General features: G+C 37.8%; 2 protein-coding genes across 5 annotated transcripts; one reads left to right on the forward strand and one right to left on the reverse strand.

Moving 5' to 3' along the window:
• Positions 1–344: 344 nt before the first annotated feature.
• LOC125195723 lies at positions 345–6,111 on the forward strand. 2 transcript variants are annotated; one of them, XM_048093903.1, is made up of 4 exons: positions 345–1,497; positions 3,581–5,076; positions 5,651–5,711; positions 5,869–6,111. In XM_048093903.1, the coding sequence occupies exons 1-4, from the start codon at positions 825–827 to the stop codon at positions 5,880–5,882; spliced, it is 2,244 nt and encodes a 747-aa protein (XP_047949860.1). In that variant the 5' UTR covers positions 345–824; the 3' UTR covers positions 5,883–6,111. The 2 variants fall into 2 exon arrangements, with proteins under 2 accessions (XP_047949860.1, XP_047949861.1); XM_048093904.1 differs by having other exon boundaries at positions 348–1,497; positions 5,878–6,111.
• A 111-nt stretch (positions 6,112–6,222) lies between these two features.
• On the reverse strand, positions 6,223–10,646 carry LOC125195724 (ankyrin repeat-containing protein NPR4-like). Of its 3 annotated transcripts, none has more exons than XM_048093905.1 (9): positions 10,512–10,646; positions 8,645–9,189; positions 8,412–8,561; positions 8,175–8,321; positions 7,979–8,077; positions 7,850–7,897; positions 7,627–7,740; positions 7,025–7,548; positions 6,223–6,951 (listed from the first exon to the last, which is right to left on the reverse strand). In XM_048093905.1, the coding sequence occupies exons 2-9, from the start codon at positions 9,174–9,176 to the stop codon at positions 6,340–6,342; spliced, it is 2,226 nt and encodes a 741-aa protein (XP_047949862.1). In that variant the 5' UTR covers positions 9,177–9,189; positions 10,512–10,646; the 3' UTR covers positions 6,223–6,339. The 3 variants fall into 3 exon arrangements, with proteins under 3 accessions (XP_047949862.1, XP_047949863.1, XP_047949864.1); XM_048093906.1 differs by lacking the exon at positions 10,512–10,646 and having other exon boundaries at positions 8,645–8,884; positions 8,971–9,123; XM_048093907.1 differs by having other exon boundaries at positions 6,841–6,951; positions 7,032–7,548.
• Positions 10,647–10,724: the final 78 nt, after the last annotated feature.

The following is a 10,724-nucleotide window of genomic DNA, read 5'->3' on the forward strand; positions in this document are numbered from 1 at the left end:
TGTCCTATAAAAATATTTTATGGAGTATTATATATAAATTTTTCTCCTTTTCTTTTATTTTATTATTCATTGACCCACAATTCACTATGTATGAACACGATATGGCATAACACTATCCATTAATTTCGTGTGTATGAGTTTTTTCTTGTCATGTCAAAAATTCCATAGTCATATTTATCGAACATATGTATCAATTTCCACGTAGGCGGTGACACTGAATGCTAGGTACCGACGTCGGTATCTATCCTAATTTTTGTACTGTTGAAGTCTGATTCTACGTTGTCGTTTTGGAAGAGTTATTGATGTGAGAAAATAAGGCGAAGAAAAAACCTTTGGCTGGCAGTTCAATTCCATCCCTAGCAAACAAATGCAGCACGCATTTATTATGATTCCATTTTCTCGCCTTTTATTTTACTCCTATTACATTTCCAATCATGAACCCCTATACCCTCTCTTATGAGAAAGTTTACCCTTTTTTTATTTATTGCCAAGATTCCGATTAATTTATTCCCGTAAAGATTCAGTACTTTACTCGATTTCGGCCTTCCTTCTGCATATTAGCTATTGGTGTTCTTGCTTTGCTGAAAATTGATACGGATTTGTGGCCAAATTATCTTATTTCATCAAAGTGTATAGAATCCCTGCATGTTTCGTGATGTTTCGGTCTCTATCTCATGGGGGTTATCTATACATAGTCGCTTTTGGTCAGAGTTCGTGATTCAACATGCCTGGTTTTGTTATTTCTTTGAGAAAATTGATACCCTTTTGTTAGTTTGTTGTAAAGTTTGAATCTTGGTTGGGATCAGCTGGAATTCCAATGAGAAATGGCGTGCCACGCTGTGCAAATGTGGAGCTTGAGTGGTTTGGTGGCTGCTTTTCTTGATCTTACAATTGCATACTTGTTGCTTTGCGCATCCTCTGCTGCTTACATTGCCTCGAAATTCCTGGGCTTTTTTGGGTTGAATTTGCCATGCCCTTGTGATGGAATGTTTATCAATGCTCATACTAGAAGTTTGTGCATTAACAGGTTGTTAATTGATTTTCCTATTCAGAAATTGTCAGATGTTCATCTCTCTGTTAGGCAGAAATTCCCATTTAGTAATTCCGTATCTCCCAGAAAGTATGATGCTAGTGTTTCTGGTGATAACGGTGGTTTTGGGATTATTGAGCTAGAAGGAAATGCATCTTGTAGCTCTTCTATATCAGATTCTAGAAGGTCTGCAGATGTGGCACGGAGGGAAATTAGTTCAAGGACTGGGAAGATTGATGTGAAGGGGAAAGGGGTTTTGAGTTATAGGCCAAAGATTCGATTACGCGGCAGGAAAGGGGCTGGTGGTCATGGGAGGAGTTCATCTATTTTGAGTTATGATTCTGCTTCTAATGAGGAGGTCTTAGATTCACAGCCTCGTCTTAATTTGAACAAAAATAAGAGGGGCAGCTGGTGCTCGGGACTTGGCTCGCTTCTGACTGATAATGCTGGAAATCATAAATTTGAATGTGAGTTAAACCATCTTTAATTATGTTTAAGTCTCTTTCTGTATTGGGTTATTTAGTTATTTCAATTTTCAAGGCCATCTAATGTTGAGATTTGTTTGAGAACCTGATTTCTCTTGGTTGCTTTACCTGAACTAACTATGACTTGTACCTATATCTCCAACCACTTTACCCACTTGGATTTAGTTGGCTGTCTACTTGTATAATAACTAATGCACGCATTTATTCTTTGTGACTTATCGCTACTCATTGCTAAAATCATTTAATGGGGGCCTGTATTTCATTTTCCTATTCTTGATCTGTCACTCAATGTTTTACATGTACTTGTATGAATTTAATTGCATGTTTCTTACAAACCTTTAACCATATTCAGTAAATTCTCTGAATCACTTGAAACTTTATCCATTCCTTGAAAAAACCACTGTTTTTTAGATGAAATAGGAGTGTAAGTAAAGCGAGCAATTTGCCATTTTTTGGATTCCATTCGCCTCGGTCATTGGCTTAGTTGAACAGAAAATTAAATCATTTCGGTCAGATTATGTGCTAGCATCTGTATATCTAGTAAAACTATAAATCAATAACTCAACAACTAAAGTTGTATTTATTGCTAGTTTGTAATTAATAATTATATTAAGCAATTCATCAAGGCCCCTCTTTTATTATTTTTTTCTTCAATCAGTGTGTATCTCTTGAAATATATTCACATTTTTCACCATGATTTGTATTTTTCATGTACCTCTTTGAGGAACTTGTTGAAGCATTCTGCAGCAATGCAAACTAAAGGGTGATAATAAATTTTGATGGTACAAATCAGTACTGATCTTCTTTCCTTGTTGCTTTTGAGGTTTTCCTTCTGTTGTGAGTTTCTTAGACAATAAGTTACGAGTAATACTAATACATAAGGTGTGCCAAGAGCCATGAACTACAATTGACTGATTCAAAATCCCGCTTTAGTTTGCGTGTGATGATTGGAGTAGAAAAAAGGAGAAAAAAAAATGAAATATATTAATAAAAGAGAAAGACACATATTGCCTATTTAGCCTATAGCCACTCATCTGAAGTAGATGTTTTATACCCATTGAAGATTCATTTGTGCCTTCCACTAAATACTAGGAAAGTTTTGGTTTTTTTTACCTACATACAAGTCTAAAATTCTTGGAAAACTTCATTGAAGGAGTGAGTGGAAAAAATTTATGGATTGACTCAACCGGAATGAAAAGAATGTATTCGGGCGAAGGAATAATGAACTGCAAGACGGGTGATATTAAACTAGGCTAATGGTATCTGAGAATATCATTAATGACTTTCTCATGTAATGTGTTAGGGTACAATTTTTGTGGTGTTTTGTTTTCTGAACAAACTGATTTATTTGGAGAAGACATAGTGGCGTAAGCTTTGTGCCCTTTTTTCCTGCTGTGAAACCTTGGCATTATCCCATTTTGTACATGCATCTCTGCTCTAGGTCTCGTGTGTAGCACCTTGGTTTGTTTGCATAGCTTGCATCATTATTTTACAGAACTATGGCGTCTATTGCAGCTTTTTCTACCCGAGTGAAATTATTTGTGCCATATCTTCAACAAATAAATATACATATGCATATCAGTTCCAGTTACCATAATCGTGTAAACTTACAATTCTTGAACACCTTTTTAGAAGAGCTCATTGTCAAGACCATTGTTTTCTTCTTTTAAGCGTGACCGGCTTGTCGAGTGGGTGGGTGAGTTGTGTTGATGTGAGAGGGTGAGAGTGAAAAATAAGAACATAAGTGTGTTTATTGTATGACGAGCGTGTTGGTTAATTTTTTTAGGCAGGTATAGAACTTCATTTTCTAAAAGTTAGTAGAAAACTTTCTTGCGCTGTGAAAATCGGCATTCCCCTACTCTGCATTGTATTATTGTTTCTGTTTCCTATTCTTCTGTCTGATAGTTCAGGTTTTAAGAAGCATCTACAGCATGAGATGGACATATTGGTTAACATTAAATCTTCTGTGACATTTAGTTACAAAATGCCAATATAATGCAAAATTTGTTTATCTGGTATTTAATCATCCTCATGCGTAATCCTAAATTTATGGGTTTGAATTTAGATAATAAAGCTCCCAAGAAGATGAAAGGGAGGATGAGGACTCTCAGCAGAGACGAAATATATCTGTCTTCTGATGAAGATAAGAACATGAAGGAAAATGAGCTATCTGGCGAAGAGCGGCAATATGATCAGCTAGAGGTTCAAAGTTGTGGTGGATATGAGAAACACAAAATCAGGGTCTTAGAACAAGCACTTGAAAGAGAACGTGTTGCTCGGGCTTCCCTTTACATTGAGCTTGAAAAGGAGAGAAGAGCTTCTGCTAGTGCTGCCGACGAGGCTATGGCTATGATTTTGCGTTTGCAGGAGGAAAAGGCATTAATTGAAATGGAAGCTCGGCAATATCAGAGGATAATAGAAGAAAAGTCCGCTTACGATGATGAGGAAATGGACATTATCCAAGAAATTCTTATGAGAAGGGAAAAGGAGAAACTCTTTCTAGAAAAGGAAGTTGAAACATATAGAGAAATGGCTTTTCGAGGGAATGAACAATCAACTGGTGATTGTTCAGATGGAGATAATGCTACACAAATGTTTAGTCCTCGAAATGATCCCAACGATGATCCAGTTTTATTTCAGGACCAGCTTGCTGCATCTTTTGACGAGAAGGTAAAAATGAAAAATAAAGGTGTGCACGATGTTCTTGCAAGTCAGTTCAAATGTAAACCTACCTCTGGTATAGAATCGCCATTCCAACCATACGATGAACAATCTTGCTTTGAAAGCCTTAATGACTCAAATGAAAACTCTGATGCATCAATTCTTAGTTTTGGGACAATGGATCTTCAGGAAGAGGTAAAATCTCCTGGCAAAAACATACAATTGCCGCCAACAGCCATTCCCTGCCATACAAAAGGACTCGAGGTAATGCAAAAGTTGAACCAAGGACATAAACTTGCTCACAAGGTTATTAAAATTTGTTGTGAAACCGAGAAAAGCGATCCGAATTACAACCCAGCTCTGAAGCAGCAGGAAAAAGATGCACCTCTTGGATACTGCAGTTCAACTGATCCAACACTAGGTAAAATTCCTCACGATGTTATTGGTGACGGCATCAACCTACGCAGCGAGGCAACTGAAGATAAAGGCGAGCAGCTTACAGCCAGTAGTTCTTCAAAAGTACGTGAGAAGGACTGTGTTCAATCTGGAGCTGCACCAGAGAGGAAAAATGAGTCTTCTGTGAAGAAAAGAAGTCTAGAGTTACCTAGCTGTCTTCCACCAATTTCCCGAAGAAGTTCTCTGAGCCTGCGACGTAGTTCCATGTCATCCTTGGATACTGAAATGCTAAAAATCGACAGTGAGATCGTTCAACTTCAAGAACGCTTAAAGCGTGTCCAAGAAGGAAAAGAGAAACTTAACTTCTCTTTTGAGAACCGAGAAACTAAAACTTTACAGTTGAAAATTTTGGAGGATATAGCACAGCAGATTCAGGAGATTCGCCACTTAACTGAACCACAAAAGGCAGCAAGACAAGCGTCTCTGCCCCTTCCAGACTCTAAGGTACTGTGTTACTTTCTTTCTGTTCATGTTCTGTGTTTAAGAAGTGTATATTGTTGCATATGCATATCTAAGATAGTGAACGACTTGGTCTCTCCTCCAGAATTTACCGTCAATTTTAAGCGTAACCTCCATTAAATATCTCATTGCTTTCATCCGGAACTTGAACTTATCAAATATGTTGGTTATGCTATTTTAGATTCTTATCAGCATAGTATTGTCAAAATTTCAAAAGCATGCTTTTTCTGGATTTCTGTTAAAGCAATAGCACTCGCACTAGCACTAGCACGTTGTAAAGACATAACAACGAACTGCTGCTATAGAAAATTGGTATCATTTTTGCCACTCAGATTATCTGTTGTTCTCTTCAGAGTTGATGAGCATCTTTCAAGATGTACCTGTCTGTGAATTATACAGCGAATTCAGTAGTTTTATTCGTTCCTTGTTTATATTCTCATAGATGGATTTAGTAAATGAGAAAAAAGTCAGTGGCCCCATTACTAGACATCTTCTTGGTGACATGATTTTTGCTAATTTAGATAGATGTGTTGATAGCGCTAAATTCATCATCTGGTAGGGTTTATCGAAGAGAAGAAGAAGCAGGAGTGTATCTTCAGGATTCCGGAGGAGCTCCGAAGGTATGTTTTGAAATGTGAAACAAGTAGTACTGAATTCCATGATTCATCTATGAGTGTAGTCTAAGTTTGGTCTGTTGTTTATTGCTTATATACAAGTATTCATATAAAATATTTGCGAGAACGTGTTATAAAGATGTTAGCAAAGTTTAATCCTCAGCTTTGGCAGGATGACACGGGTGCATGGAGCTGGTTTGTTGATATGATAAAAGTGTAGATTCTAAAACTATAGAGAAGTTCCAGATGCAAACATCAAGGTTTGTATTTAGGGTAGAAATGGTAGGAGATGGAAGAACAGTTGTTTAGCATGCGACATTTTCTTTTATTTGATGTATTGTATAGACGTATTCACTTTGTAGTGAGCTTATGTTAATAAAAGTATTTATTTTCCCCCTCTCCTTTACCAATTTGGGTTACTAACTTTAGATCATGAGGTCTTTCGTGGTTTTGGATTAGGTAATTGTTTGGGAAATTATTTATTGTATAGACATAAGGATGGATTATTGAGAACGAATACAGTAATGAGGAGATCTACTGTAGAAAGACCAATTCTAGTTTATTGATTCATTACAAATCTATACAAAAAATGATACTATTGAGAGCAATTACAATAATTAATGAGGATATATATCTAGTGTAAAAAGATCTTGTAGCTGCGTAGAGGGACTTTAACATAGGCAGCCCAAAGAAGATCAAAGTACAAAGGCAACTGCCCCATTGCAAATAGCATGACTGGTATCATAGCCACCGCGTATATCGGCAGCGACGCAATCCTCAGCTTCTCCCTCAGTATAAAAGTATGCCCCGCGCAGAACGACAGCAGCATCGCCACTATGCCCAAGAACAGACAACTCAGCCCCATCAGCAGCTTCCGAGGCAGGTCTCGCTTGAAATCGCGCTCTTCGAATCGCGAGGTGATGATTGCAAGGAAGAACACGAGCGCCGTGATGGATAGGCAGAGCGCGATCAGCGAAGCGATTGAGAAGATGTCGAAGGCTCTGCGGTCTCTCAGGATGGGGTACCCGTGGCTTTGGTCTAGGCCCCCCGGGACCGTGGCGGAGGTGGCGAACGCAACCGTGGCGATGAGCGCAGCCACCACGGAGCATGATTCCGAGGTTTTGACCAGCCACCCGTTTCCTGACTCCACTAATTTCTCATGTGTTTGTGAGAAGATCTTCCTTGGAGTCTCTCCCTTTGCGTTGTGGTGACTGTAACACACCGCTGGAACACATCTCTTCACATGCTGCAAACAACAACAGCCTCATACGATCACGACGTAACAATGAATATTTACATATGATACAATAGTAGCTTACCTTGTACCATTTGATCTCCCATTGCATCTGCAGAGCAGCACCAGGAATGCGCCACGGCTGCTTCTCTCCCAGCTTTGCAGCAAGGTGGAGGATGCTGTTCCCTTTATTGTCAAAATGGTGAAACACGTATTCGGGGAGCTTTCTCTGCACCAGAAAATCAAACACATATGTCTGCCTGTGCTCTGCTGCCAACATCAGCACATTCTTCCCTTCCGAGTCTTGATCTTGGATGGCTACGGGAACCGCATCAAGTATCTTCTTCACCATTTCTGGGATTCCCATTTTAGCAGCTACCAGTAGTGGAGTACTGTCCTTCACTTCGATGTTAGATTCTGTGGTCTCAGATTCTTCAGCAATGGGAGGCGTATCCGGAATACTACTCGATGCTTCTGAGGGATGGGCGGGGCGCTGCCCATTGCTATCGTATTTGTAACTTGGTTCAAACTCGATCATTTTATCCATGATCTGCATCGCATGACAGTGTCGTACTTTCTTCTCGTGAATCTTTTGTATCTTCAAGAATCCTGTTGATGTGTACATGACAGCTCTTTAAAACTTCTACTTTTTTGGTTCAAAGCAAACTAGAGTTAGTTACTACTTACCAACTCCAAGAACTGTTAGGATGACCTTTGTGGCAAATTTGAAAATCAAAATGCAAGTTTTGTAATTGGGAGGATAGGAACCATAATCTTTGCTCTTTGCCTCTGCACCTTTATCTGAAACAGTAAGTCAACAAACAATTACATACAGTTATTAACAAGAAATGTAAAATTGAGATGCAACTAGTATTGTCCACTTTCTTATGATTAATAAACTAATCCATACTTTTATCAGTAGACGCAGCATCTTTTTTCTTGGATCTTGAACAACCAGCTGGAGACGAAGGGTAGACACATTGTTATTTTTCAAAAGACACGGATAACTTGCGGTAAATATGATTTGGGTTATATTCACCTATGAAACTCTCATATATTGGAACACCATGCTCCTCATACGGTTGATCTTCTACATCATTTGGAATACTCTTTTTCTTCTCGGATCTAGAACGGCCAGCTGGAAATGCAAGGGCAAGTAATATGGTTTAATCTAAAAAGATTTGGTCAATTTGAGAATAATACATACATGAAGCATAAAGCTGATTGATGATCACCTTTAATACTCTCGTAAATTGGATTCCATACTAGACCGAAGATGCTCACACATGTCTTGTAGTTCTCTGGGAATTTGTCGTTACTTGAGCCATTAATCAGTGTGGATTTGTGATTGGGTTGTTTCGTCAGAACATCAACAAATACAACTTATCCACATGCCATAAATTCCATTAGCACCTCTAAAACTTATGCAACTGATAATATGTATACTGAGAATCTGAAACTAGGATTCTTACAGTGGTAGATAATTGATTCGTAGGATCCAAGCTGTGAACTGCTTTTGAACAAGTTAGGCTTCCTTGCTAAAACATGGAGAGGGGTTTCTCCATCAACATTAAAATAATTGAGAAGATTCTTGTAGTGCTCCAATATAAAGTAGGCTAATTCTGTAGCAAGAATGCATATCAAGCACCATATTATTGCACATTCATCATGTGTATATACAAACATATCTTCAAAAAACACTTACTGAAGTATTCCCCAGAAATTGCAGAGTGCAAGACGGTATTCCCATCTTTCCTCCTGCAGAGAGACCCATCAGCCTTACCCTTGGCTTCGATGTAGATGCCATGGAGTGAGACAAACGTATCAAGGTTTCCGTGATGAGCTGCAATGAACAATGGCGTCTCACCATTAGCATTGCGGAGCTCAATGAGAGTTGGATCCGCTGAAGCTATAAGTGTGCACAAGGTCTCCCATCCAACTGCAGCTGCAAGATGGAGAGGGGTGTCTCCTCTCGTGTTAGGCATCTCGAGCACTTTACATAATGTTTTTTTATCATTCATCAAAGAGTACATTTTGCGAGTGAAGCTTTCATGGGGTGCGTTGCAGCAATCAGGGTTGTAACTGGAGATAGCTATATGGAAAGCTGTGTCCTCTAATTTGGTAAGCATAAGAGTATGAGCATTTTCATCTTCCTCATATTTCTTCGCCACTTTTTCCCATTGCTGTTTCATGGTCAGTTTAAACAGATAGTCGCGTAAGCTTTCTTCATCACTCATTTCTTCAATGAACCTAAGAGGGGTGGAAAGGAAATAATTTATGTTTGTTACAATCTTCTGTGTAATAAAAAAAACAATGCAAGTACTTGTATATTACTAACTGTGAGATAAGTGGCTAGAGAGAAAAAAATATACACAAAATAGTTATGTAGCTTAACAGAGATGATATATTCAAAAGTTTAATAAAGATCTAACAGTTGGAGTTCCAAAAGAAATTAGAAATGGTCTAAAGTTAGTTCCTTTCATAGTCTGTTTCTCCACAGGCAAGTTATTCCTTATATATCTCTTACTATTACTGTATGTTTTTGAGTTTTCATTTCACTTTATTAAGATTAGAATATAAGGGATCATCTATTAAAACGATAAAGAAGAATAAAGATATGTTAAAGAAACTAGCAGTGTAGCTTTACCTGTTTAACAATCAAGGAACAACTTTTATCCAAAGCATGGAATAAATGCTGCGCAATTTATGAATTATGAACCTTTTTCTTTAATTTCTTTACTTAATAAGGGTAATATACAAATGCATATGCAAGCTACATTAAAGAATACAAGAACATCACGGTACTAATATTTTTCTCTATTTTAGATGAACAATGTGACAAAAGAATTGGTTTAATACATTTCTTATGTACCTATGGGTACTATAATGGATTTGTCAGATTTTAAATCAATCTGTATTGATTGACTGTCACACAAAAAAAGAGGATATAGCAATTGCCTCAGGCTGGGATACATCACTGCCTCCTCCAACGTACTTTCAACTAATCCAATTCATAACATTCCTCTCAACAAAATTAATTATAAAAATCCACTACAAGGATGAATCAAAACGTAGGCAAATTTCCAAAATATAAGATCCAATCTTGATCTATGCAGCCAACCAAGTGAGCAATTATTCCTCATATATAATATTGTAGCAACCTAATCTAATATACAAGAAAATGTTAATACTTGAACTATACATAATCTTTATCAGTATATATTGTCTAATACACAGCTCAAGTACTAAATGAGAATGAAATGGCATTCTATTTATGTATATAGTTCAATAAGAAAAGCATTGACAACAGTCGCAGAACAAGGAAAGTTAATGTTATAGAAATAATAAAAAACTGTTTTTTAAATGTATATCACTATGAAGGGATATATTTACGCAAATTGGTCGCGCAGGCTATTGTATATTATAGGAAAACAGTTGTGTTAAGCAACACACGTTTTCAGTTTCAGTAATCATCCTAATATCAAGACATGCATATGGAAAAATGTCTGCAGAAGTTAAGCAGTCATGAGAGGGATTGCACTAACCATTAGGAAATAAAAAAAGCTATTCACCTGAAGCAGGAGCTACATCATGAATAGAGGTTTGCTCGAGTAAGGGTCTGGCTGGAATATAGTAAGCCTAGAAGAAGGTCCAGGCTGACCTCAGAAGCAGAAATTTCAGGCCCAGGGCATATTTTTAGAGCAGAGTCCTTGGGCTAAATGGGCAGTTCGACCAGTTAGGCAAAAATGTTACCCATCAATCCAGCTCGAAATTGATCTGAACCT

This window comes from Salvia hispanica, chromosome 6 (genome assembly GCF_023119035.1).
Source record: "Salvia hispanica cultivar TCC Black 2014 chromosome 6, UniMelb_Shisp_WGS_1.0, whole genome shotgun sequence".
NCBI classification, from domain to species: domain Eukaryota; kingdom Viridiplantae; phylum Streptophyta; class Magnoliopsida; order Lamiales; family Lamiaceae; genus Salvia; species Salvia hispanica.